The sequence below is a fragment of the Symphalangus syndactylus genome, chromosome 8, assembly GCF_028878055.3.
Source record: "Symphalangus syndactylus isolate Jambi chromosome 8, NHGRI_mSymSyn1-v2.1_pri, whole genome shotgun sequence".
Classification (NCBI taxonomy): domain Eukaryota; kingdom Metazoa; phylum Chordata; class Mammalia; order Primates; family Hylobatidae; genus Symphalangus; species Symphalangus syndactylus.
The window spans coordinates 63345913-63359667 of NC_072430.2; the positions used below are offsets into that span (position 1 = coordinate 63345913).

General features: G+C 49.7%; 1 protein-coding gene and 1 long non-coding RNA gene across 6 annotated transcripts; one reads left to right on the forward strand and one right to left on the reverse strand.

Annotated features, from left to right (window-relative positions):
- Positions 1-634: 634 nt before the first annotated feature.
- Positions 635-8747, reverse strand: LOC134737454 (uncharacterized). Its single transcript, XR_010122360.1, has 2 exons — positions 6933-8747; positions 635-1136 (listed from the first exon to the last, which is right to left on the reverse strand). It is a non-coding gene; the product is annotated as an uncharacterized lncRNA (long non-coding RNA).
- On the forward strand, positions 6368-13522 carry BMP4 (bone morphogenetic protein 4). 5 transcript variants are annotated; one of them, XM_055289327.2, is made up of 4 exons: positions 6368-6502; positions 9858-9982; positions 11082-11405; positions 12373-13522. In XM_055289327.2, exons 1-4 carry the CDS (start codon positions 6441-6443, stop codon positions 13227-13229), a joined length of 1368 nt encoding a protein of 455 aa, XP_055145302.1. In that variant the 5' UTR covers positions 6368-6440; the 3' UTR covers positions 13230-13522. The 5 variants fall into 5 exon arrangements, with proteins under 5 accessions (XP_055145302.1, XP_063501650.1, XP_063501651.1 ...); XM_063645580.1 differs by lacking the exon at positions 6368-6502 and adding an exon at positions 6568-6711; XM_063645581.1 differs by lacking the exon at positions 6368-6502 and adding an exon at positions 8777-8840.
- Positions 13523-13755: the final 233 nt, after the last annotated feature.

Here is a 13755-nt window from a genome sequence, read left to right on the forward strand (position 1 = left end):
CTGTGGTGAGGGACCAAGACAGTCACTTGGGAGTCCCATTTTCTCTATCACAATCCTTTTGCCAGCCCATCTCCTAAGCCCAGGGCTCACAGAATTTGGGGGTGGAGCCCATATCTTTCTCTTAAACTGTTACCTGTTTTGGATGAAGTTTTACCTTGCTGCATTTCTATCCTAAGAAATACATATCTGATGACCTTGCCATTTCGCCCCAGAGACTGATGGTTTGCAGTGCCAGTCTGAGCTTCTTAGCAAGAGAAGCCAAGGAAGGGAAGAGCTGAGCACAAGTCTCAGATGCCTCCAGGAGCTTCTGTTCTGGTCCAGTGGTTACCAGCCCTCCCAAGAGTTTAAGGAACGTGCCAGGATTGTTTCAGGTATCTTGCCTTCTACTATGGGCTGTACTGGTCCCCAGAGGCCAGGCCTTGGTTGGTACAACTGTTCTTTCTTCTGTGGCCCCAGAGTGGATTTCCTGAAGCCACAGTTCAGTTTCTCAGGTGCTGTGGCCACCAGAGGACCATAGATTAGGCTCCCCCTGGTTTTGCCCTGCCTAACCATTTGGCTCCAAACATTGTGTGTTGCTAGTGGGCTTCAGCTAATGGTCAAAGAAAATAACTTTTAAAAAATCATTTCAAAAGCATAGTTTCTATAAGCATTTAATTCAAAAATATATAACACAAAAAGAAAGTGCACAAATATCAATTATACAACTTGATGAATTTTTACAAAGTGAACATCAACAAGCATCTTTGAGTTGTATATCACATCTATACTTAATCCCTGAGAGGATTATAAATACTATGCAATTATTCTTGAACAGAACATTAATGAAAAAGGCTCTCCACCAAAGGGCTGTGAAATATGTGAACTATTAGTAAAAACATCCAAGTTTTACTTATACAATAATAATTCCTTGGATCACATATCCCTTTGGACAGGTTTCCTTGAGAAAGCCTAGAAAGCTTTTAGCATGAATTGAGGGTAGAATATCAGCTGGTATTCCACAATTGGCATCTGATTGGGAAACCACAATAACCATTTGGTACAGTCAGGTGTCCATGTAGCACTCTGCCTCTGCTTCCAAGTGTCACTCATCCTATAGTGACACTACGTTCTTGTTCAGGTCACACTGTTCCCACACACTGGAGTCAGAAAAAGAGAAGGAGAAGGATGTATGAGCACAAAACAAAGAAATTTCAAGGTTTAATCTTTTTTATATCCTCTAAAATAATTTATTTTCAAAGAGCATCCCTGTTGTAGAATTAAATGAGTGCAGTCGACTATTTTTTTAGGAGAGGAAGCTGAGAATAGTCAAAACCCAAATATCTGTCATTGCATGCCAATCCCATCCTGACCATTCCTTAGAAAAGATTTTTCATATCCATGCCCTGTCTGCCATCCATGTTAAACACGTTATGACATAAAAACAGTCTTTTCATCTGTCTGATATCACTGGGAGTTCACTTAGAAGTCTCTGTCCATTTTGGATTTTTTTTGTTTGTTTGATTGTTTGTTTGTTTGTTTGTTTTTGAGACAGAGTCTCACTCTGTCGCCCAGGCTGGAGTGCGGTGGCACGATCTCAGCTCACTGCAAGCTCCGCCTCCTAGGTTAATGCCATTCTCCTGCCTCAGCCTCCCGAGTAGCTGGGACTATAGGCGCCCGCCACCACACCCGGCTAATTTTTTATATTTTTAGTAAAAATGGGGTTTCACCATGTTAGCCAGGATGGTCTCAATCTCCTGACCTCGGTATCCACCTGCCTTGGCCTCCCAAAGTGCTGGGATTACAGGTGTGAGCCACCGCGCCCAGCTTGGATATTAATATGGAAGGGTTTTTATAGAAAGGACCATATTCCAGAAAGTAGCAAGGCAGCAATTTAAAACATAGGGAACTGAAATAGTATTGGATTTTCTTTTTGTCATGAGAAAATATCAGCATCCAGTATTATTTACTTTGAGTGAGGCATATCAAAGGTTGGCAACAATATTAAATATTTAGAGAAGGAACAACTTGTGCAATTGGGTTAAAAGTTCATCTTTAGCAGGCCAGGCGCGGTGGCTCACGCTTGTAATCCCAGCACTTTGGGAGGCCGAGGCGGGCGGATCACGAGGTCAGGAGATCGAGACCACGGTGAAACCCCGTCTCTACTAAAAATACAAAAAATTAGCCGGGCGTGGTGGTGGGCGCCTGTAGTCCCAGCTGAGGCAGGAGAATGGCGTGAATCCGGGAGGCGGAGCTTGCAGTGAGCTGAGATTGCGCCACTGCACTCCAGCCTGGGCGACAGAGCGAGACTCCGTCTCAAAAAAAAAAAAAAGTTCATCTTTAGACCAGAAAAAAGAAAATGAGTTTATGTTTTAGCCTGAGGGACAGGGGAAAAAATTCTTAAAAGTTACAGGTGTTAGGAATCCAAAAAATCGGACGGAAAATGCTTTTTGGACATGTCATTCAGTCTCAGACTATTAGTAAAAACTAATTGCTCAGAGTAGGTATGATTTTGACAGTGAGTAGTTATCTTGGCACAGCTATGTTCATGGATCAGATCTATATAGACAAAGCATAATGAGTGGACATTGGAGATTAAGCAATTTGACTGTGATTTTAACTACCAGGATATATTGTCTCTGTATTCCGGAGCCTGAGAAAGACCTGTGAGGACCCTGTTGAAGCTCCACATTTTACAATGAGGAAACTTGGACCTAGCAGAAATAATTAGCTCCTTTCTCAAGATCATAACCTTTTTCTCAGGAAAGGTCACATAAAAGTCTTGCCCTAAGGTGGGCTTATATAGTAACGTCAGGAAGAAACAAACTTCTAGGTCTTGATTTTGTTTTGTTATCTAAGAACTTGGGAAGATATCCTGAAATTCCTGGTAACAGCTAGCTGGTGCCTTGGCCTGGGGAAAGCTTCCAGGATAAGCCTTGGGGATCCATCCACAATACCCCTCACTTGCCCAGAGAGAGGAGACAGACTGACATGGTTTGGACTTGGGGTCCACCACTTTCTAGCTTTGTGACCGTGAGCAACTTACATAACGTCTCTAAACTTCAGATTCTCATCTGTAGGACAGGGATTTTATAAGGGTTGTTGTAAGGGCTAGAGATATATAGGACAAATATATAAGATATGATAAATATTAATAAGAGGAAAACTAAATTTCTAGCCCATTTCAGAGATCACTTCCAATTCAAATTCCAATTCGAATTCCAATTCCAATGGATCTATCTTCCTGCTTCTCAAAACTTAGCGATGATTCTGGAAATTCCTTCCATAGCCTCACAAGACACCTAACTGGCAAAGAAGGTTTGAAGAGCTGATGTGGTTCTTAATTGGGGATGGGGAATTAAGGGCTTCTGTATCTATAGGATTATCTTTTCACTTGTATAGACCTATTTGGTGTGTTCAGGGAATAGTGATACTATAATTGCCATATTTAACAGTTTATAAAGCTCAAGCCAAGCATATTCTTTGCCTGTTTAATGATGTCTTGGTATCAGCCTTTTAATGGTACTTATCAGCATAGAAAACGGAAGCAAAATAACTTTTAAAACAGTAGCTCTCAAGCTTTAGTGTGCTCAGAATGACCAGAGAACCTTGTGAAATATACAGATTTCTGGGTCCAGATCTGGGGCAGGGCCAGGAAGTCTGCATTTCATCTGCACCCCCACCCTACTCTGAGGCTGATAGTCCTGAGAACATACTTTGAAAAAGCCTGTCCCAAGGGCTCGCAGACGGGCTATTGACCAGCTACTCTTTCTTGATGTTCTCCAGGAAAAACCCAACAAAAAATGCCCTCCATTCAGCAGTAGCAGCATAGGAGCAATAGTTGCTCCTGAATTATGGTGGGTTTCTCCTCTTCATCAATATGCTTTAAGGGTACAGTTTCATTTGGTCTATCTACCGTGTTCTATAAAAACATGAAAATTCACAGGTAAGTTTGAGATATGGAAAATAATTAAACTGATTCTTCTCACGAACTCTGATCACTAGGCTGTGGTTGATTTAGCTCTCTAACCAACAAGTAATTTGTTCTTTGGCACGAGTAAGGGGGGAAAAAGGAGTGGGTAAAAGCAGTTGATAACAGAAGGCTTGCACCCATCTAAAATGTGGGGAGAGAAATAAAGCTGTCCCAAGAGAACTAAAGCTGAGTTCTCTCATCATATATCTGAAGACTCATATCAGGGGTCTAAACATGGTATGTCGGGTAGCTTCATTGGAAACTCCTGGACTGTGAGTGTCACAGACTCATGGTTGGGCCAATCAGTGGCCACTTTATTGTCTGGGCTGCAGCAAAATGAGACAATGGCTGTCATTCAAAAACCTTTGGAATTAAAAAAACCCCGAAATGACATTGGTGCTTTAAAATAAAATAAAGTCCTGCCTTTAAGTACAGCATATCGCTGTTGTTTCTGAGTTTAAATATTAAGAACCACATTTTGTTAATGATTAAAACAACAGTGATTGATTTAGGGGCTCCGTGAACATTTAATCTGTCCTGACTTCAGTTACCATGCTAAAGGAGCACGATGCCTGATGCTGCAGGAGGAACATTAGGTAACTATTTAATGGAGTTTTAATTTTCTGTTATTATTTTTAGTAATTAATTGTGATTTTGACTATTTGGCAGCTACAGGTATATTTTGTCCTCCTTTTGGGGTGGTGTTATTGCCCTGCCTTATTTTAATCAGTGGTTCTTAGAGAAAGTGAACTCAAGAGTGATTTAAAATGAAAGAAGATGGATTTTGGCTAAAATTACAATTAAATAATCAAATCATTTTCAAATATAAAGGGAGCATGCAGATGATCTGGCCCAATCCTTTCATTCTGCAGATGAGAAAACTGAGATTCATTGGAATGAAAGGACTCACCCAAAGCCATACAGCTTGTTTCTGTTGTTTGGTGCATTATTAGGCCAAAAGACCTAGGCCTGGAAAAGATGGCAGGATGTCTTGGCCTTGCTCTGACAGTTGCTTCTCTGATCTCAGGTATTTCCCACCCTTTGTAATCTGTTCCACACAGGAAGTAGTTATTGTTTTTTAAATATCGAAGGTGTATAAACGTAAAGTTTTTATAGATGCGCCACCCGGGGCCAATATCTGTTTAAGTAAAGACCTAAATGCTTTGCGGAGACAGTAAAGTGTCATGTCTGTCCCAGGGAAAGAAATCCAGGACAGGAAATGCTCAGTCCTCCAGCACTCCCCTGGCTACCTGGAGCTCAGGCTATGAGCCTCAACCCCTCCCTGAAGCATTAGCTCTGGAGCAGAGGCTGTGATTTACTTCAGAGATCTGGGCAAGTCCCTTTAACCCGGTAGTCCTTCCTTTCCTTGTTTGTAAAACAGAGAGATGAGGCTGATAGCTCCCTCACAGCTCCGTCAGAGGCAGTGTGTGAAATTAGTTCCTGTTTGGGAAGGTTTAAAAGCCACCACATTCCACCTCCCTGCTAATATGATTACTAAAATGTTTTTATATGAAAGGGCCAATTCCTCATCTCCCCTCTTCCTTTAAAAACAGACCAAGGGGCATCTTTTCTTGTCTCCCTGTGGCCTAAAAGGTTACTGCTTCTGTGGTTACCTCCTTGGAAAGACAGAGTGTCAGGATTCTTAGGTACACCAAAAATGAACAAAAAAATCAACAACAACCGTAACACCACCAACAAAAATAACTGCTTTGTCGGTTCTTAAGACGGCTTCTGAGCTAGAAACAGATTTTTCTAACTGTAAAAACGTGGCCCCAGCCTGTCTGCAGGCCACCTCTGTCTTTAGGCCTTGGGGGGAGGAGGGAAGTGAGCTCGTTTACTGGGGTCTACCTCAGGGTCATCACCAAGGCGTTCCACAAAACGCACTTTAAGAATGTTTTGGAAGGAAATTCACCTTTTAACAGCCCAATAGGTATCTCTGTCTGGCACACAGTTCTGCACACAGCCTGTTTCTCAACGTTTGGAAATCTTTTAACAGTTTATGGAAGGCCACCTTTTAAACCGATCCAACAGCTCCTTTCTCCATAACCTGATTTTAGAGGTGTTTCATTATCTCTAATTACTCAGGGTAAATGGTGATTACTCAGTGTTTTAATCATCAGTTTGGGCAGCAGTTACACTAAACTCAGGGAAGCCCAGACTCCCATGGGTGTTTTTGGAAGGTACGGCGACTAGTCGGTGCACGCTTTCTAGTACCTCCGCACGTGGTCCCCAGGTGAGCCCCAGCCGCTTCCCAGAGCTGGACGCAACGGCGTCCCAGCTCGGATGGCAGCTGCGGACTCGGGCGCTGCCTGGGCTTCCGGGACCCGGGCCTGCTAGGCGAGGTCGGGCGGCTGGAGGGGAGGATGTGGGCGGGGCTCCCATCCCCAGAAAGGGAGGCGAGCGAGGGAGGAGGGAAGAAGGGAGGGGCCGCCGGGGAAGAGGAGGAGGAAGGAAAGAAAGAAAGCGAGGGAGGGAAAGAGGAGGAAGGAAGATGCGAGAAGGCAGAGGAGGAGGGAGGGAGGGAAGGAGCGCGGAGCCCGGCCCGGAAGCTAGGTGAGTGTGGCATCCGAGCCGAGGGACGCGAGCCTGAGACGCCGCTGCTGCTCCGGCTGAGTATCTAGCCTGTCTCCCCGATGGGATTCCCGTCCAAGCTGTCTCGAGCCTGCAGCGCCCCAGTCCCCGGCCCTCGCCCAGGTTCACTGCAACCGTTCAGAGGTCCCCAGGAGCTGCTGCTGGCGAGCCCGCTACTGCAGGGACCTATGGTGAGCAAGGCTACCTGGTGAGGGGAGACAGGCAGAGGGGGTCTAGGAGCCGCCTTGGGGGGAAGAAGCTGGTCACAGGCTGTGACCGAGGCAAAAGGTGGCCTAATTATTTTCCAATAGTGGTGCTGGAGGTGGGGATGCTGGCGCTGAAAGACCTTTAAATATCGGCTACTGCCCCTGCCCAGGCCTTCTCTGTCCAGCAGTCCCTGGGAGATTCTCACCTTTGGGAAGTGCGGGGGCAGGAGAGCAGAAACAAGAGAAGCCCTTGGTAGGGGGTCGCTGGGAAAAACTGTGGGGTCTTGGGCTGAACGCGTTGCCCACGGGCTGGAGGTTGCGATCCCCGGACGGAAAGGGCGGGAGGAGGAAGTAGAGAGCCGGCTCTGAGGTCCGGAGAGAGTGAGGGGGCAGAGCGACGGCGAGATGGGGAGAGAACACCTAGCTGGAGCTGGTTCTGCGGTAGAGAGCGCAGTCCTACTGGCCTCTGGGAGTGCGCGCCGCTCCGGAGGCTGCGTCGAGGGGAGTGTCACCCAGTCTGGCCCCTAGCTGGCGGGGCGCCCTGAGAGCTTGCGAACTGCAGTTGCAGGACGCGCCTTCTCCACGAGCTATTTTCGTCGACTTGCGGAACCCAAGGAGCCTCCCCTCTATCATTTCACGGTGTAGGGTCCGTAGAGACCACAGCCAGGATCCCAGGGGCTCCCAGGACGCTTGTTCCTGCGGTGTCGTGTCCTATGGGGAGTTACTGGCGGGACGAAAGGCGGACGCGCGGCTCTTCCTGGCCCTCCAGGCCCGGAACCGACGGGAAAGGCTCCAGTGATTCACGGGTCCCTGCAGGCTTCTTCCAGCGGGAGTTGGTCCGGGGGCCTTAGACGCCTCCTAAGCACTGCTTTGGAGGATGGTTTTCAAGGATCGCGGTTTGTGAGTTGAAGGCTTTGTGAGAGGTTAAACCCCTAAAAGATACATACTTGGTAAACTGAGGCTACCTGTAAACACATTTCGGCATTAGGAGAAGATTTGGGTAGGGAAGTGAAGGACAACCACCCCGAGTTGCATTCCTTTCCCCCAATAAAAAATTCTGGGGATAAAAGTTCTTTTGGCTTTTATCTTTTCGATTTAAAAATTTTAGAAGAAAAATGTGATTAGAGATGAATCCTGGTGAATCCGAAATTGAAACACAACTCCCCCTTCCCCTTCCTATCCTCTCGGTTTTAGAACCGCGCTCTCCCGCCCCAGGAGATTCCTTGGGGCCGAGGGTTTTCCGGGGAACCCGGGCGCCCGCCCCTTCCACTGTCCCTTTGCCCCGCGGGCACAGCTTGCCTCCCTCTGCTTTCTCTACTTCTGGACCTCTCCTCGCCGGGCTTTTTAAAGGGCTTCTGCGTCTCAAAACAAAACAAAAAAACCCTTTGCTCTCCCCAACCCTTTCGCAGCCCGCCCCAGCGGTGGCGCGGGACCAGCAAAGGCGAAAGCCGCGCGTCTCTTGCCGGGAGCGGACGGTCGCGCAGGGGCGCCCGCGGCCTCCGCACCCGGACCTGAGGTGTTGGTCGACTCCGGGCATCAACGGTCGGGAGGGAGGCCTGAGCTGCTCGATCCTTTACTTTTCTTCCTCAAAGTCTACCTGCAAGTGCCCCTAAGAAGAAAACCAAGTTTGTGCGTGGAGAGTGGGGCGGCAGGCAACCCGAGCCCTTGAGCTCCGGAGCGACCCAAAGCAGCAACTAGGAATAGCCTCAGGAAAGGGAGGTCGGGTGGAGTGGGCTTTGGGGCAGGAGTCCTGGGGCCCGGGCCCCGGGGGCGACCTGGCGCGCCCGGCCCTGCTGAACACTGAGTTGCGCCTAGTCGGGTTTTCGAAGAGGCCCTTGCGCTGAGCGACCCACGCGCGCGGCAGCATCTTCGATTAGTCAGGACATCCCAGTAATTGCTTGAGCTGTAGGTAGGTAAAATTCTTGAAGGAGTATTTGCTGCGTGCGACTCTGCTGCTGGTGCAACGGAGGAAGGGGGTGGGGGAAGGAAGTGGCGGGGGAAGGAGTGTGGTGGTGGTTTAAAAAATAAGCGAAGCCGAGGCGAGAGAGACGCAGACGCAGAGGTCGAGCGCAGGCCGAAAGCTGTTCACCGTTTTCTCGACTCAGGGGAACATGGTGGGATTTCCTTTCTGCGCCGGGTCGGGAGTTGTAAAACCTCGGCGACATTAAGATCTGAAAACTGTGATGCGTCCTTTCTGCAGCGACTCCTCTTTCTGAATCTGCCCGGAGCTGCGAGCCCCGGCGTCTGTCCCTCCGCCTGGAATGGCTTCTTCGGGGGTCTGCTTTGCCGGGGGAGAGGGGCCACGCAGCGGCGGACTAGGTTTGGGGATTCTCGGTAATGGACCCGGAGCAATGACTAGCAGCCGCTCCCTCTCACTTTCCCACAGCGATCACCCTCTAACAACACCCCTCCTATTACCGGCCCCGCGGGTGACAAGGTCGGCAGCTTTCAGCCAGGAGCTAGATCGGTGGCCTGGCTCTTCGGAGCCTTAGTAGGCGTTCGCCAAGGGGTGACTGGCTGTCATTGGGAGCAATATTTGGCCTTGCAGAGACCCTGGAGAGGAAGTGGCGGGGAGCTCGTGTTTGCGTGTGTGTGTGTGTGTGTGTGTGTACGCGCGCGTGGGCAGGGTCCCTCTGCGCTTTCCTTTTTAAGTGCCTCTCGGTGGTGAGGCTTTGGGCGGGTGAGACTTTCCCGACCTCGCTCCCGGCCCCACTTAAGCCGGGTTCGAACTGCGAGACGCAGCCCCTTCACTGCGCCCCAAATCCTCTGGCTTCAGGTGGCCTGGCGCGGGGGCCCAGCCCGACGCACCACGCCGAGAACCGGGTTCTCCGCACGCTGCGCCCGTAGCCCGGGGAGCGCGGCGGCCGCGGGGCACCGGCCGAGGGCTCTGCCGAGCGCCGCCGGGAGCTCCTCCCGGACCGCTGAGGCTCGGGCGGCGGGCGCGGAGGTTGGCCTCGCCTGGAGGGGGCGGGCCCGCGAGGGGCGGGGGGCTGTGGAGGAGGGGAGGGCGCGCAGGCCCTTTCACCGCCCGCCGCGGGAGGGGCCTCGGCGCTCACGTGACTCCGAGGGGCTGGAAGAAAAACAGAGCCTGTCTGCGCCGGAGTCTCATTATATTCAAATATTCCTTTTAGGAGCCATTCCGTAGTGCCATCCCGAGCAACGCACTGCTGCAGCTTCCCTGAGCCTTTCCAGCAAGTTTGTTCAAGATTGGCTGTCAAGAATCATGGACTGTTATTATATGCCTTGTTTTCTGTCAGTGAGTAGACACCTCTTCCTTCCCCCTCCCGGGAATTCACTCTGCCCTCACCACCCCTGCTCGCCGGCTGTCCCTTCCGTCGGACCTCCTTTGCAATATCCACAGTCTGCTCCCTGGCAGCACTGTCGCTCCCTTCTTGGCCCGGCAGCCGGGGCGCTCGAAGCGTACCGGTTCCTTTTAAAGTGCTGCTAGCGCGCACTCGCCCTCTCAGCGTTGCAAGAAAGGGGAGCGCGAGGGAGCTAAAGAGATGAAAGCCCGGGGTTGTACCTTGAGGGCTAACCACTCCCTTCTCCTACCCAACTTGCCTGGGGGAGCCCCCAGTGTCTCCGTGGCGCGTTCCCACTCTCTTGTCAAAACTCACAGAGGTCTCTCCGGAATCGTCTCTCACCCCTTCCCTGGGGGTGAGCGGCCACCATCAGGCACTTTTGGCTGAGTATTTCAAACTCATCGGCCACAATAAAATAAGCCCTCAAGCCACCCGATTAGCTCCCAGACCACCTTCTTGGCTTCTGGACCCTGTCGCCCTCTGTCTTCACCCAGCCCCTGCCTCTCACTTTCCCTCCCTCTGGCTCTGAATCAACTCGAAGTTATGAAAGTTGGGCTCTGAGGGTGGAGGAAAAGGGAGAGAAGCTGAAGGTCTAAAGTGGAGAGTAATGCCATTTTAATTCTCCCTCCCCCACCCCTTTTCACCCCCTCAATGTTAACTGTTTATCCTTCAAGAAGCCACGCTGAGATCATGGCTCAGATAGCAGTTAGGACAAAAAAAGATTAACAGGATGGAGGCTATCTGATTTGGGGTTATTTGACTGTAAACAAGTTAGACCAAGTAATTACAGGGCAATTCTTACTTTCAGGCCGTGCATGGCTGCAGCTGGTGGGTGGGGGGGTGGTGTGAGGGAGAAGACACAAACTTGATCTTTCTGACCTGCTTTCCATCTTGCCCCTCCATTTCTAGCCCTAAATGCATATGCAGACACATCTCTATTTCTCCCTATTTATTGGTGTTTATTTATTCTCTAACCTTCCACTCCCCTCCCCCTCCCCAGAGACACCATGATTCCTGGTAACCGAATGCTGATGGTCGTTTTATTATGCCAAGTCCTGCTAGGAGGCGCGAGCCATGCTAGTTTGATACCTGAGACGGGGAAGAAAAAAGTCGCCGAGATTCAGGGCCACGCGGGAGGACGCCGCTCAGGGCAGAGCCATGAGCTCCTGCGGGACTTCGAGGCGACACTTCTGCAGATGTTTGGGCTGCGCCGCCGCCCGCAGCCTAGCAAGAGTGCAGTCATTCCGGATTACATGCGGGATCTTTACCGGCTTCAGTCTGGGGAGGAGGAGGAAGAGCAGATCCACAGCACTGGTCTGGAGTATCCTGAGCGCCCGGCCAGCCGGGCCAACACCGTGAGGAGCTTCCACCACGAAGGTCAGTCTCTTCCCCCAGTCTGCGTGGGGGAGGGCTAGTGGGACTGGCTAGAGGGGCAGTGAAAGCCCTGGGGAAGAAGAGTTCGGGTTACATCAAAGCCCCAGTCCAGGAGGCTGAGGAACAGAGCTGCTTACCTCCAAGAATTTGCAGAGCTGCCGCCGAACTTATTTTTTGGAGACAGAGGGGGAGGTGTTCAGGGGAAGGGGAATGACAGCACTCAGACGTGGGCTAGCCCCAGCGGTGTGTTTTTGCTATATCAAAGCCTTTTCTGCTGGGTTTTCTGCCCGTTTTTTTCAAAGCACCTACTGAATTTAATATTACAGCTGTGTGTTTGTCGGGTTTATTCAATAGGGGCCTTGTAATCCGATCTGAATGTTTCCTAGCGGATGTTTCTTTTCCAAAGTAAATCTGAGTTATTAATCCACCAGCATCATTACTGTGTTGGAATTTATTTTCCCCTCTGTAACATGATCAACAAGGCATGCTCTGTGTTTCCAAGATCGCTGGGGAAATGTTTAGTAACATACTCAATAGTGGAAGAGGGAGAGGGTGGTTGTGTGCATGTTTCCTCCTGCCTGTGCTCTGTTGGCCCCTCTTTTTCTTTACAACCACTTGTAAAGAAAACTGTGGACACAAAGCCAAGGTGGGGGGTTTAAAAGAGGAGTCTGATGGTGGTGCCATAGAGGAGTTGACACATGGAAATTATTAGACATATCAAGGAGGCTGGGAGATAGTTTCTGTCTTTGGTGCTTGAGAAGTGCTAGCTACATTTTGCTGGTTTGTTAGCTGCCCCACTTATCTGCTCCTTCAAATTAAGGGGTGTATGCTCATTTTCCCCCAGTAGGTTTCCCCTGCATAAGCAGAATTCACCATTCATCGCCCAACCCTGAGCTATCTCTTGACTCTTCCATCTTTGAAAAAAGTTCATGTGCTTTTTCTTTTCCCCTTCCTTCCTAACTGTGCCTAGAACATCTGGAGAACATCCCAGGGACCAGTGAAAACTCTGCTTTTCGTTTCCTCTTTAACCTCAGCAGCATCCCTGAGAACGAGGTGATCTCCTCTGCAGAGCTTCGGCTCTTCCGGGAGCAGGTGGACCAGGGCCCTGATTGGGAACAGGGCTTCCACCGTATAAACATTTATGAGGTTATGAAGCCCCCAGCAGAAGTGGTGCCTGGGCACCTCATCACACGACTACTGGACACGAGACTGGTCCACCACAATGTGACACGGTGGGAAACTTTTGATGTGAGCCCTGCGGTCCTTCGCTGGACCAGGGAGAAGCAGCCAAACTATGGGCTAGCCATTGAGGTGACTCACCTCCATCAGACTCGGACCCACCAGGGCCAGCATGTCAGGATTAGCCGATCGTTACCTCAAGGGAGTGGGAATTGGGCCCAGCTCCGGCCCCTCCTGGTCACCTTTGGCCATGATGGCCGGGGCCATGCCTTGACCCGACGCCGGAGGGCCAAGCGTAGCCCTAAGCATCACCCACAGCGGGCCCGGAAGAAGAATAAGAACTGCCGGCGCCACTCGCTCTATGTGGACTTCAGCGATGTGGGCTGGAATGACTGGATTGTGGCCCCACCAGGCTACCAGGCCTTCTACTGCCATGGGGACTGCCCCTTTCCACTGGCTGACCACCTCAACTCAACCAACCATGCCATTGTGCAGACCCTGGTCAATTCTGTCAATTCCAGTATCCCCAAAGCCTGTTGTGTGCCCACTGAACTGAGTGCCATCTCCATGCTGTACCTGGATGAGTATGATAAGGTGGTACTGAAAAATTATCAGGAGATGGTAGTAGAGGGATGTGGGTGCCGCTGAGATCAGGCAGTCCTTGAGGATAGACAGACAGATATACACACCACACACACACACACACACACACGTTCCCATCCACTCACCCATACACTACACAGACTGCTTCCTTATAGCTGGACTTTTATTTAAAAAAAAAAAAAAAAAAAAAGGAAAAAATCCCTAAACATTCACCTTGACCTTATTTATGACTTTACGTGCAAATGTTTTGACCATATTGATCATATATTTTGACAAAATATATTTATAACTACGTATTAAAAGAAAAAAATAAAATGAGTCATTATTTTAAAGGTAAATCATGACTTTTTTTTCTCCTTAATCCTTTCTCTTTTCCTTTGGGCTCATCTCTTTTGAATGAGGCTTTTTTCTGTTCAGGTGAGTTGGAGGCTGGATGGAAGTCAAAAGGTGGTACCTGGAGGTGGTTAAGTTGTAGGGACAGGAAGTAAACTGTTGGCAGAGAGAGATGATAATTGCCAGCATGCATTGTTTTCCATTTCTATTTAATGTTAACAAGGACGCAGTATCCTCT